General features: G+C 35.5%; 1 protein-coding gene across 4 annotated transcripts in view; it reads right to left on the bottom strand.

Annotated features, from left to right (window-relative positions):
* RFX3 (regulatory factor X3) overlaps window positions 1–14,106 on the bottom strand; it is a 162,006-nt gene that overhangs the window by 66,282 nt on the left and 81,618 nt on the right. For all 4 annotated transcript variants that reach the window (XM_087926685.1, XM_026703965.2, XM_087926687.1 and 1 more), the window contains exon 2: window positions 6,338–6,462. In XM_087926685.1, the coding sequence (XP_087782811.1) occupies window positions 6,338–6,454 (117 nt within the window). In that variant the 5' untranslated portion in view covers window positions 6,455–6,462. The remainder of the gene's footprint in view (window positions 1–6,337; window positions 6,463–14,106) is intronic.

Here is a 14,106-nt window from a genome sequence, read left to right as displayed (position 1 = left end):
GCACACGCACTTTTGACACTCAACATGGAAAAGGTTAGCCATCACTGCACTAGAACATCTGTAAAAATTATTACGTACTAGTGACAAAATAATGGTGGGAACATACGAGTTGAAAAGTAGTCAAAAATGAGTTGGTTAAATTACTGTGGGATTTATAAATACAAAGACTTGATTCGTAATACATCAGATTGAATTGCAAAAAAGATAGTATGAATAATTGACATGGTAATTTCAGAGAACAGCAGAGAACTGGAAAAGATCAATATCTGAAAATCAAAGTCTAAAGATTATGCCATAAACTAGATGAGGTGGGTCTGGTGGTACTGCACATTGACCAAATTTCTATCTGTCAATTACAAAAGGCCACACTGCTTGGATCCACATATACAACATGATATAGTGTAACATTCTAAGTTCTTGGAAAGGCCAATACCAGCTAAAGAACTGGGCAGCAATGATTTCACAATGTTATGTGTAATACTAATTTCTTGCAACAGCTAAAATTGTCAAATACTTAATTGGTGCCAGAAAAAAATCTGAACCAAGCCATCTGAATGACTTAGTCAGACTTTGGCTTCAGTTTTGGGCAGCCTGAACTCAAACATTCCACAGATCGTAGAAATATTCTTGGCGGAACTTTAAAAACCAGACCGACATTTTTGAAGGGCGCAATGCTATTGTTTTAATTTTATATTGTTTTATTTCTGTGCAATACATTTTGTGATTTTGTACAAGCCTAGATTTACATATGTGTCACCTCTCTTGCGGGAGCTGCATTGTCGGCAAATTTGCTTCTGGGTTCAATTCAAGATACTGATTGTCACCTTCTTATCCCTACATGACCAGGGACCAGATTATTTGAAGGTCTGTCTCTTCCCTGTTATATATACCTGACTCGCTTGGGCTAGGAGACAGGGAATGTTATGGGCCTAAGGAGTGGGAGTGGACCTAATCTAGTGGGACCAAAAAGAAGGGCCTTCTCTGTAGCAGTTCTCTCCCTGTGGAACATCATCCCTGCAGAGATAAGATTGGCCCCCACTGTAACAACGCTTTTGAAGATGTGATTCTGTCAATGGGCCTGGGTACCCCAGAGTGATATCAAGTGGCTTGTCTGATTGTTGTCACCAGAGGGTGGGTGGCTATTAGTTTTTGTATGATGGTTTATTCTTGTAAGCCACTCCAGAGTTGCCCAGCATGAGCTGGGCAGCCATATAAATGTTCTTAATAAATAACATTTAAATACATTTCTTACTGTGCAGCACCATGCAGCTAGCCTATAAATACTATAAACAAACAACAATAATAGTTTGATGTACTCCAAACAGAGAAATGGGAATATAGCAATAGCACTTAGACTTATATAGAGCTTCACACTGCTTTACAGCCCTCTCTTTAGGCCAGGGGTGTCCAACCTTGGCAACTTTAAGACTTGTGGACTTCAACTCCCAGAATTCCCCCTGCTTTAGGCAGTTGACAGAGTCAGCATATTGCCCTCAACAATCTGGGTCCTCAATATCACACATTATTTCCTTTATTCTTATATGACTTGAAGTACAGAGTTTGCAATCCTGCTCAGATCTAAATTTGTTCTCAGGTCCACTATTACATAAAGAGGTTGTTTTCAGAAGGGTAAAAGACACAGTGATTATTTTCTTTATTTTGTATATTTGTCTTGGTTATTGACAGTAACCTGGAAGGTTGGGTGAGGGGAATAAATATTTGCACTAACTTTTTTGCATTTTGTAAAGGAACAGAGTAATATGTATATTAGAAATTTAATAAAATCAGTACACAAATCAAGGACTAATTATAATACATTTCCATCACACATAAATGCCACCCCCTCCTTACTGATAAGAAATCTAGCTGTTATTTGTCAGTGGTATAAACCACGCCTTCAGATTTCAGTTTGTAACAGTGATAAATTATTTGTACCTCACGTAAGTGGTGACCATGACCTAGCATGAGATGCGTGAGTGAATCAACTGCAGACACAAATCACACTGCTTTAAAATCTAATTTGTATATAAATGGAAAACTGCCAAGGAAGTGTGGCACAAACACATTAGAAAACTTGTTAAAATATGGAAAGTGATAAAAAGGAAACTCAAGAGGGTTAAATCTCTGTAGAATGATTGGGAGTTAATCAACCCATAATAATAGAAAGTACCAAATTCAAAAGTCACCTCCATGATTAAGAAGCAAAGTCAAGCAAGTGAAAAAAGGGATGTAATAAATAGAAGTCCTGCTCAAACAAGGAATATGAAAAGGAACACAAACTTACCTGAATGAAATCCAAGCACAAATGCACAATGATGATAAGATGGAGAGAGGTGGGGAGGAGAATTAGTTAGGAAGGCAGGTAGCCGGGCCTTTGTAAGACAAAGGAATTAAAAGAGTACTAAAGGAGAATGTGGAGATTGTAAAACTATCTCCATTCCCACCCAACTCCTAGGGGAAGGTTACTGCAAAATCCCATTCCCTTCCCACCCCACTAACCTGAGTTCCAGCTCCGTTCTCCTGTGCAAGGCAACAAAAGAAGACCCAGCTGATCAGCCGAGACTTGGGAGGCAGAGAATAGATGTGGGCGGGGCAAGTCAGAGGTGGTATTTGCCGGTTCTCTGAACTACTCAAAATTTCCACTACCGGTTTCTCCAGAACTGGTCAGAACCTGCTGAATATCACCTCTGGAGCAAATCTACATTGCAGCATATGCAAGACCACTGAGTTAACATCACCAGGAAATCACAGGATATGAGACAAACAGTAGTATCAAGAGAAGTTCTAAATCTAATTGACAAACTGAAAACTAATAAATTGCTCAGTCCAGATGGTATCTTCCCAACAGTTCTTAAAATAACTCAAGGGTGAAATTTCTGATTTAATAGTGGAATATGCAACATGTCCTAAGGTCAGCCTCTAAAGCTGATCAAGTTCTAAAAAGAAATTCAGAGGAGATCCAATAATGTATAACTAATTAGCTTAACATCCTTTCTCAAAAAATACATCATATGAAACACTATATAACAAGCATTTAAAAAGTAACTTTTGACTGCTACTGAAATAACTTGTTCTTTGAGAATATCAGTGAGCAGATAGGCAAAATTGATCCAAGGTACAAATGAATGTTCTACTCAAAGGAAAAAAAAAACCTGAAGGAAAATTTGCACCAATGTTGTGCACCAATCTGATCACTCTCGTTCAAAAAACAATATTGAAAATCAGAAAAGGAATCATGAGAATCAGCAAGTTATAATAATCTCTTTAGGGGAATCCCTGTAAGCTAACTATCTTAGTTTTTAAAAAAGCATGTAAGAAAGCATATTATAAGGATTTATAAAACTATACCCAGATAAAGAAAGGGGATAGGTTCTTTTCTTTTTCTCATAATATTAGAAGAAGTAATTCAAGGAAGCTGAATAATAAACAGAAGCAAAATGGACAAAAAGTGCTTCTTCACAAGGTGACAATCAAATCACAGAACTTACAACTACTGTCACTAACTTGTACAGTGTAAGATGAAATAGGTTCATGGGAAATAAGTAGTCATGATGCCAGTGCAGCATTTTCAATATCAAAGAGTGGAAGACAGTAAATTTAAATGTCTAGTAAAATGTTGTCAGAATTAGACTGTGAATATATTCTTACATTGAAATGGGACAGCAGAGCAAATTCTGAGACCTTGGCTCACTTGAAACAAAAAGAATCAATACATGTACAAGAATGAGAAGAATATAAAAAAGCATGTAAGAATAAAATCCAAAAGAAAAAAAAAGTGAAGTCCAAGTATATATGATTCATAAGAGAAAAAAGACTAATGGCAAGCACTTACGAAAGAAAAAGCAGCACAGAAACAGAAACGGCCAAATGAAATGATCAATGAATCATGCCCTTACAATCCTTGGGGAAAGTAGGATGTCAAAAAGGTATTCCAAAAGAATAAAGTAGCTTCTTTCTTTTAAGAAAACGTTTTGAAATGAAAAAAGAGAGAGCATAGATTTAATGCATAGGAAATTACTCTGGGAAAAAAAAACCCACCTAAAAGCAAAAGCTGAAAAATTGACATGAAATTAAAATGAGACAGGAATAATGGGAACAAATATTAAGCAGGAAGAAATTGTGACAACATGTTTTTAAAATAATAAGCCAACAAACAAATGCAAAACACACTAGTGAAACAAAGCTTTAAAAAAAGTAAGCCTCCAAACAAGTAAATCAATGCTCAATCCTCTGGCTTTGCTTCTATGAGCTTGCAATTTGAGAGACCTATTGAATGTAGTATTGTGTGAGTACATATATGTGTGGACACATAAACACACACAGACACAGATACTGCTCAATTCCTCAATGATATGTTTGAAATCTGAAAATAGCCTTAACCTTAACCATGAGTATCCCAATGTTTACAAAAAAGAAGAAAGACTAAAATAGTGCCGTTTGACATATGGTTTGGGGATGAAGATATGAAAGATAGTAGTGATCACATTTACACTATTATCTTACTCTCATTCTAAAGTCAAATGCCTGAATGTTTACAAGAAGCCGTCCAAAATGGACATTTAGAAAACCATTTTGTTAATGGAGAATTTTGTAAGCTTGCACTCTCTTCTTCCTATGATTTCCAAATCTACAAAACGGCCAACTTTCAGCCAAGGTTTAGAGTCAACTTCTAGCAAAAAAGAGAGAAAAGGTTATCCTCACAATTACTGAGGCTATTTTAGTCACATGACCAAATGGTATTATAATGATAAATAAAAAAGCAGAAAGGAAGTGCTGAGAACTGATTATCAGGAAATTAGAAGTAGGTATGCATAATATTGGGAGAAGCTCACTTACTTCAAAAGTAAGCTAACAAGAAGTACATGTTTACACCTAAGCAAAACAGTGACTATAATTTCCGCTAGGGCTGGAATAGGTGTTATTCATCCTTCCTACGCATACTAATGCCTCATTCCCTTCTGAGATATCAAAGTGAAGTAACAGCTCAACCACAGCACTTTTTTTTATTCAAACAGAAAAATGCAAAATATATGTTAATATGATAAAAACAAAGCCTCTCAGATACTGTTTCATTAGTCATTATTTTCACTGTCATTTGCAGAAGAAAAGAATACCAAAACAAATAATGTGTTAGTGTAAAATCTGTTGTTTCAAAAGAACAAATGGAGCATTAATTTATACATGCTGATATATTTGTCAACAAAAACAAAAGTAGATAAACACATCCACTACAGAAACAAAAGCCATCTTGAGTAATTAAGCACTTTACATTTTTTTCAATAAAATGTAGTTCTAAAAGAAGACAAACCAGTGTCAGATTCATTCAGATTTATAAAGAAAGCATCTGAAATATGCTTTTATTGCAGCACTTTTAAATAAGGCATGTCAAATTGCAAATATATGTAACAGGTGAAATTCATCTGAAATACTTATGTTAATCATCACAGAAAGCATGAATACACTGTTAGCTTAGGATAAACTTATAATTACATATATGACTTGAGGTTAGCTTATGTAATTATATGTGCTCAAATAGGTTTTCAGTTTAAATTGTGAACAAAACAATCTCTTTGGTACGTTCTTGTATTTATTTTAAAATGTTCTTCTTATAAAAAAGAACAATGCATAGTCTATTTTTTTCAGGCACAAGCATCTATGTTTAAAATTTCCAAAAGGACTTTCCTTTCCCGGATAGCCTCATCCAGTTTCTCTAAAAAACAAAGATGGGTTTTATCTTAGTATATTTAACCATCTCTGCCATGTCATTTCCCTGACATTAACCCAAATGCACCTATAGCCGCTTGGAAATACTGATAGCTTCCAGGAGTAAAGAACCAAAACATAAGTTATATTAGAATATTTTTTTCATTTAGAAATAATTTTCTTCATATACGAATCATCAATATGCCACGTCTAACTTCCTGATTTATAGAACTATTGTGCATATTATCTTACCCAATTTCCCCAGGAAAATGACTAATTGCAATCCCTAATGTCAAAAGGTAGACAAAATATTTTGGGAACCGTAATGAGAATCTATATGGACAGCATTAGATTACGAAACCTGGATTACTCTAAACTAAATCATGAATGTATTCTTAGATCTGAGTAGCTTCATACATGCTGGCAGAAATACGATAATCATTTTGGACTTGTAGTGATAAGCAGTCTGAATCAAGGACAAGATGGACAGCTGCTCTGCTGAATAATACATAACAAAGTAATTTAAGCTCCGCAAAACTGAAACAGCAGAACCCTTTCCAATAAACTTATCTGGGAGATTGAATTGGCACTGCCCAAACAGTTCATTCTTTTTCAAAGACAACACAGCACCTACCTGTTGTTGTACTGGTAACTGCTGTACCACCTGGGTAGGTACAGCTGCTTGGCTAGCTACAGAAGTCTGCAAAGTAACCGTCGAACCTGTATCCGACCCAGTCTCTGATGTCTGCATTCTTGTTGCTGTATGAGAGGTAAATATACACTCATTAAAATTACGATTTTTGTTTCGTTTTCTTGTGTATGAGTATATAATCTCTTTAAACTGCCTTTATCCTACCAACCTTGACAGATCCCAAAAAAGCTAAGCAGGATTGGAACCGGCTAAGACTGTTGTTGTTTTGGTGAGAAATAATCAGAAAACGCCAGTTTGTAGACTAGATTGGGAAACAAACAAAACACAGAAGGCAAAGAAGGCAAAGATAAAGATAAAGAGCTAGTTTGGTCTAGTGGTTTAGGCACCAGGCCAGAAGACGGGAGACTATGAGTTCCAGTCCTGCCTCGGGCATGACAGCTGGCAAGTAATCTTGGGACAGTCACTCTCTGTCAGTCCAACTCACCTCACATGGTTGCTCTTGGGAAGAGCAAGGAGCATTAGCTGTATTTGCTGCCTAGAGTTACAAATAGACCTTGACTTACTACCACAATTGAGCCCAAAAGGTATGGCGCTAAGTGAGAAATCTATTCAGTTTTGCACCATTTTACCATTTTTCTTGCCACCTTTGCTAAGTGAATCACCACAGCTGTTAAATTGGTAGTGCGGTTGTTAAGTGAATCTGGCCTCCCCATTGACTTTGCTTGTTAAAAGGTCGCAAAAGGTGATCACATGATCCCGGGACACTGCAATAGTCATAAATATGAACCAACTGTCAAGCATCTGAATGTAAATCATGTGACTATGGGATTGATGCAACTGTCATAAGTGTTGAATAATGGTCATAAGTCCCTTTTTTCAGTGCTGTTGTAACTTCGAACAGTCATTAAATGAACTGTTCTAAATCAAGGACTACCTGTACTTATAAAATCATAAGGGCAATAAGTAAGTAAATCAACAAACCACTCTGAAATTGTTGTCAAAGATTTATACCAACACATGAAATGAATAGTTCAACTGAAAAGAAGTTTTATTTTTCTACAGAACAAAAATGGACAAAATTGTGGCCATTAAATATTGCTCAATTACAACTTCCAGCAACTCTCATTGGGCTGCTGGAAATTGTGTCAGTAGCATTTGATTGGTCACAAATTTGCCATATTTGCCATTCGCGGGGTGCTTCATTTATTTTAAAAGCCTGCATCAAAAAGCATTCCGTGTTAAAAAGAAATCCAGAAACAATATTTTGCTGTTGTTCATTTTTATTTAATTTCTTCATCATAGAGTTATGATTTGGTAATTTCTGCTTGACTGTCTTCAGTGATAATTAAAATTATCAACAGAAGATCAATAATGTGCATTCATTATTTTCCCATTCAAATTCCACTATTCAATGTTATTTCCTTCCTTGTTCCTCTAGCCTGGTTGGTATGTTACCTTAGGACTATTTCCACACACATCCCTTCAAGGAGCTCTCTATTTACTACTTAGCTGGCTGGACACAAAACATGGATGCCTCCTTCCTCATAGTGGTAGTTTCTAGAATCTGTCCTCTGCTAATGCTCTTCTTCACTTTTGACATTTTATTTAAAGGCTAACTCTGCACCTTGAAGCCTGCTGGAGCATTGGCCTTTTCTGAGAAGACAAAACTAAAACCAAAAAGTTATTTCCTCCCAAGGGATCAGAAAGGAAATTCTTCTTGGCCCTGTCTTTTCCCCTGAAGAATAATTCATCCTACGGAATTGGCTCCATTGTTCCGATGATCAAAAAATAACTGTTGGGACAATGATCAAGGCTTTGTTTTCTGTTATTGTCACAGCTCTGAAGAACACCGAGCCAGGAGAAGACGTTCTGGACATCTACTCATTCTATTTATGGACTGGTTTTAGGGTCGTGCTTCCTGAGAGGATTTTTCCTTTGTTCCGCATGGAAAGACTAACAGAATCAATACAAATGGTCCTTGACATACAACAGTTCATTTAGTGATCATTCAAAGTTACAATGGCACTGAAAAAAATGACTTATAACTAATTTTCACACTGTCGCAGCATTCCCATGGTCACATGATCAAAATTCAGATGGTTAGCAACTGACTCATATTTATGACATTTGCAGTGTCCCAGGGTCATGTGATCTGACAAGCAGGGAAGCCAAATTCATGGAAGAACTATGTTCCTAATTTTACAACTGCAGTGATTTACTTAACAGCTGTTGCAAGTAATGTCATATAATGGGGCAAAACTCACTTCACTGTCTCACTTAGGCACAGAAATTTTGGGCTCAATTGTGGTCAAAAGTCACGACTGCTTGTTTTCTTTATCAGCAACGAGAAAAGGTAATTCCATCAAATTCCCTTGTGTGACAGCCTTACTTGTCGTAAGGGAATTGTCTCCAAGAAAAACTGTGTGGCAGAAACTGCTGCTATTTAAGATATTGCTTTGCCCGGATTTACTCTAGACAGACTTTTTGCCAATTGCTTGCTCTTTGCCCCACTGGTGCATTGTTTAAGGACAATTTGATCCACTTGTGAAGCCCAGCAACCTAGGCAACAGTAATAAAAGCTGGCTGGCTTCTTAGATCCACATAGCTTGCTAAAAAACATACGGTCTGTCCCAGAGACCTAAATGACGGAAAGATGGGAATATGAATTAAATAAGATGATGTCCTCCTGACTTTAATTCTTTTCTTCAGAATCTTCCCACCTATATTTTCCATATAATGCAGCTCTTGTCTGATATCACCTCTATCCAATAAATCCCTATTGGCTTTTCAAAAAATACTATATCCCTTCATCTTCTTGGATTGCTTCCATGTTCCTGTCTTCAACTATTTCTTTAATTAAACTAAATCATATATTTGGATTGTTTTTCTGTAAATAGTTTAGTATTGTACGTGTTTTACCTCCATACTCCTTTAAAATAAACACACACACACACACACACACACACACATTTCCATTCAAATTTTTCATTGCTTTTCTTCCTTTACCATTTCACTAGAAATAACATAATATTGTCCAGATTTTTCCACAGGCACATCACATATGGGTATGTGTATGTGTGTATGTGTGTATATAAAACTCCTTATTTTCTTTCCTCATACAGTAGCATACGTTGTGTCCAGATTGTGTTCTGCTTGCAAATAAGAACTCTTGTTAAGAAAGGTGGTAGTGTACGTTTGTTATCCCAACTGTAACTTTTAATATTAATATTTGTGCTCCTTTGCAAAAAAAATCTTTGTAATACAAATTCCTGTACTACTTGCACTTCTGTTCGAGACATAAACCATTCAAGAGGAATTGGGAGGTAGAGAGGGAAACAAGATGATTACAGTCAGACATAGTGAAAAGAAATTCATGAAAATATAGCTAGGATTTAAGTAATACAGTAATAGAGCAATTGTGTATGTGATCGCTCAGAAGCAAAACACTTGGCATTCACTAGCTAAGTATAAGTAAGCATAGCTTAAAATACTAAATAATTGAAAAATATTTAAAAAAAACAAGTTTTTGAAAGGAAAACAAGACTTGTATGTGAACAATAGTAATAAATAGTTATTTTTACAGTTCCAGAAAGGAAATAAATCATAACTAAGACATGCCATGACTGAGAAAATATTAGTGATTGAATTTTCGGCCGTGATGGCCTCCCGCACCCCTCTGCCAGTGAAAACAGAGACCGGAAAGGCTGCGTGCAGCCTCCCCGAGCTCCATTTTCTCTGGCAGAGGGCTGCAAGGCCAAAAATGGAGCCCAGGAGGGCCACATAGAGGCACTGTGAGCTGGTTCTTTACTGTTTCCAGGGCAGCTCCATGGGCCAGATTAAGCACCCCACAAGTTTGAGTTTGAATTTGACACCCCTGCTTTAAATTAAACAAAAGTATTTCAATGTTCATCTTTTTTTTTAATGTGTATTGGTAGAAACACACATTATTTGAAAAGCACCTTCAAGATGATTTAATAAACTCAAGAAGTACGGTAGAAATCCTTCTGTCTTTATTCTAATATGCTGCACCAGAATGGTTTACTGGATAAAGGATCTGATGCATCTATTGCATAGCAAACCACACGTTGCAAATATAGCATCTTAATAATAAATTAGTTTTAGCATATATTTTTATCATGACTATTGCTCTATATACTAAAATTTGTGATATCTCAATATCTACTCTAAATAATGATACAGATTTTAATTCAGTACAGAAAACAAAGGCCTGTAATTTTTATTCAAGTGTACTATTTTTTTCCATAGAAAGTAAAAACATATCTGCTTAAAAATTAAAATAACATGATTAGTCACATAGAAGCTAGGGAGCTTAATTATAAAAGTGGATGCAATATACAGGAAATTTCAAATTACTATCATTTTCCAAAATTTTGTAAGAACATTTAGTTTCAACTATAGATGATCAAAATATAATAGAGAACTATAGTTGGGTCACCTGTTGCCATAACTGGTGGACCTGAAACTAATCTGATATGATAGAAAAGGAATATAGCAAAAGGCAATCCCAAAGTGTCAGTGCAATGCTGAATGTTACACGTATTATTTAATTCTTTGTGCTACATTCCTATTCTATGAAGAAAATGTGAGCCAGTTAATACTGAAGACTGATAATAAAAAGTTTTACAAGCATTGGGGAATTTCACAACAGTAAAAACAAGAGACTAGATTTGCACTGAAAAAAAATCCTTGTAATCTTTGGTATTTTATGAATTATAGTAGTATTGCAAGATACATTGTCTAGAGGTGACTAATAATACATCTACATAATTTAAAAACATGAGTGGTTTGATGTTTGGCTACATTTCTTTGATCACTGTATGAAAATTGTACTACTTGGGACAGTCACAAAAATTGTAAAAAAATATTTGTTCTGTTACTCATATGCCTAATGTCATTGAATTCAGTTTTCCCAATGGTTGCTTATTATTTTCTCTCCAAAAGGATTACCTGAGTTAGTCAAGAAACGTGCATTAAAATAGGGTGTCAAATTTAGCTAATCATATATTATCACTGAATGCAAATGAAATATTCCTGTCACCATATATTGTATATCTTTCTGGCTTCTCGTGGCAGCATTTTTGGATTTTTTGCTAAATGGTTAGCAGGAAAGCACCATGTTAATAGTTTCAACCTTATTGGGACGAAACAGTTAATGTTAGACACATTTAGCCAAACCTTCTACCAAGAATTCAACTAACAGACTTTCTCACTATAATTGAGTAGATACAATACATTAACTTCACACACTATCTAGATCCTAGCACTCAACAGCTGCAGGAATGAATATATTAAAAGCATTAGCAAAATGGTACACAAAGTCAAGCTCCCTTAAGCTCTCAAAGCAGTCAGATACTGATAGTATATCATGCCTCTTACAATATAACAGGATGGTGTTCTAAGAAGGAACTCCCTCCTTCATAGAATTACTAACGTTTAGTATTATTTTTCTATAGGAGAATTGGGAATATAAGACCTTAGAGCTTAATGACTATATCTCATTTCCAATATGGCTACCTGTGTACTAAGAAGGCAGCCAGGCCCAAGGAAGTCTTACTATTTTAATTCCTATGTAATTACTGCACAACCAAGCATTTCTCTTCCTGTTTAAATGTGATGTCTTGGACTTTAATCTGGACTCCAGACATTGTAATCTGGATGATCCAAATGTATGTTTTTCTGATGGAGCGAGTCATATTTAACTCCAGCAATTCAACATTTGATCAATGTGTAGTCCTGCACAAATTGACAGAATACTTTACTTGCCTTTGAGATGCTCTTTGTGTTACATTATTTGACCTGAAGGTGGTATTTGATTCAATGCAATGGGCAAATCCAATAGGTTGCATATAGATGGAAATTTTGATGATGAATCACAAAATTATATTAAAATACCTATATGTAGGTTAAGTGTGCTATTCTTGGAGTGGTCTTGTCTGATCACTCCCCATCCAAATAGGCATTAAATAAGGCAGCATTCTTGGTCTGCTGCTACCGTGTTTCCCTGAAAATAAGCCCTAACATGATTTTTTTACACGTGCACCCAATATGCCTCTGGCTTCCATTTTGCCATCAGAGGCCTTTAGTAGAGGCCTCTTCAGCCAAGAAACGAGCTCCAGATGGATGTGCACAGTACCCCTGGCCTCTGTTTCACTGTCAGAGGCCTTTCTGAAGGCCTCTGACAGCGCAACTGAGGTCAGGGCATCAGGCACATTAATCCGGAGCTCATTTCTTGGCTGCAGAAGCCTTTCCTGAAGCCACACGAGTTCCTGCTATGTGGGGATGTCGGTGCCACCATTGCGAGATAAGAGAGTGGAAAACTTCCCCCCCAAATAAGACCTAATGCCTCTTCTGGAGGAAAAAAATAAGACCGGGTCTTATTTTCAGGGAAACATGGTATTTAATTTCATAAAATAACTTCCATCTTCCACTGTTCACTTATTTGATTTAGCGGTCATCTGACTTCAAAATGACTCTCAGTGGCTTACATGAAAATAAGAACAAAGGAGAATGAAGCAAAAAAAAAAACAATGGAGAAAACAATGAAGTAATATTGGGAGTCCAAACAAATCCATTTCTTCTAACAAACACAAAGTTCTAAACTCTAACAGAAAGCCGGGAGAGTTATCTAACATCTATTTTTCATGTGCTGATGATGTGGTTATTTTATGTTTAATTCAAATGAAAAAAAGAAATATCTAAAGAGATGACTTCCAACTTTTATTAGAAGTATAAACAAATTTATTGCCTCTTCATCTCCTCTAAGGTTACAAGAATTTATTTCTTTATTCCATATCCCATCTCTATAAACAAATCCACAAAACATTATTTTTTTCAGCCCAGATAAAGTGTTGCCAGAAATAACATATCTCATTTAAACTTTGATCAAATAAACAACTTTATACTCCTTCCTTTTATGTCTGTTACTTTTTAGTGTATTCAAATATTGTTGTAGGCTTTCATTTTTCTTAATTTATTTTTTGTCTCATCATACAGAGCTCTTTAAGACTTTAACACAAGAGTTCTTCAAGACTTTTATAAATCCAATAGGAAAAAACGACCTTAGTTTGTCATTTGTATTTCTCTTTTAAATTTTAAAGTCTCAGGCAATTTTCTTTAATAGATCCATTGAAATATTCTTTCTAACTCAATTTTCTTGGCCTGTAGAACGTAAATCCATTTTCAATACCATCTCTATCTTGACAGATAAAATTTGTTCAATATCTGTAATTTCTTTAATAACATCTTTTGGTCATAGTCTATCTATACAAGGAGACATTATTACTGACATTGTTGATATTCTGGCTACTGTTTCTTATTTCATTCTTCAAACAACTTCTTCAGTATTTTCATTTATTCATTTATTTTTATTTTAGGAAATTGATGTTGCTGCCTATTCGCACATGGCAACTCAAGGCGGCTTACAAAATTTTCCATTGCTAAAACATTTTGCAGGTTTATAAATCCTTTATTTAAAAACATTAGTCCCTCTAGTGTCCAGTTTTTAAAAACCAAAACAGAAGCTATTTTCCAGAGAAGCTTATTGTTCTTTATAATTAATTTCAAAATCTTATTGGAAAAATGTCAACATTCCAATTTTAATACCTTTAGTCCATTTATAACTTTCTAAAATCAAACTGTTGTTTAGTTTCAGATTGTATAAATTCTTAAGCTTATGATTACATTTTTCTTTGATTTAGGATTAAAGGCAAATTCACCCAGCGTTTTCAGGT

The sequence above is a fragment of the Pseudonaja textilis genome, chromosome 2, assembly GCF_049901715.1.
Source record: "Pseudonaja textilis isolate UNSWEBS1 chromosome 2, rPseTex1.2, whole genome shotgun sequence".
Lineage (NCBI taxonomy): Eukaryota > Metazoa > Chordata > Lepidosauria > Squamata > Elapidae > Pseudonaja > Pseudonaja textilis.
Note: the sequence above shows the minus strand (reverse complement) of the source record. Positions and strands in the feature narration are given on the sequence as shown.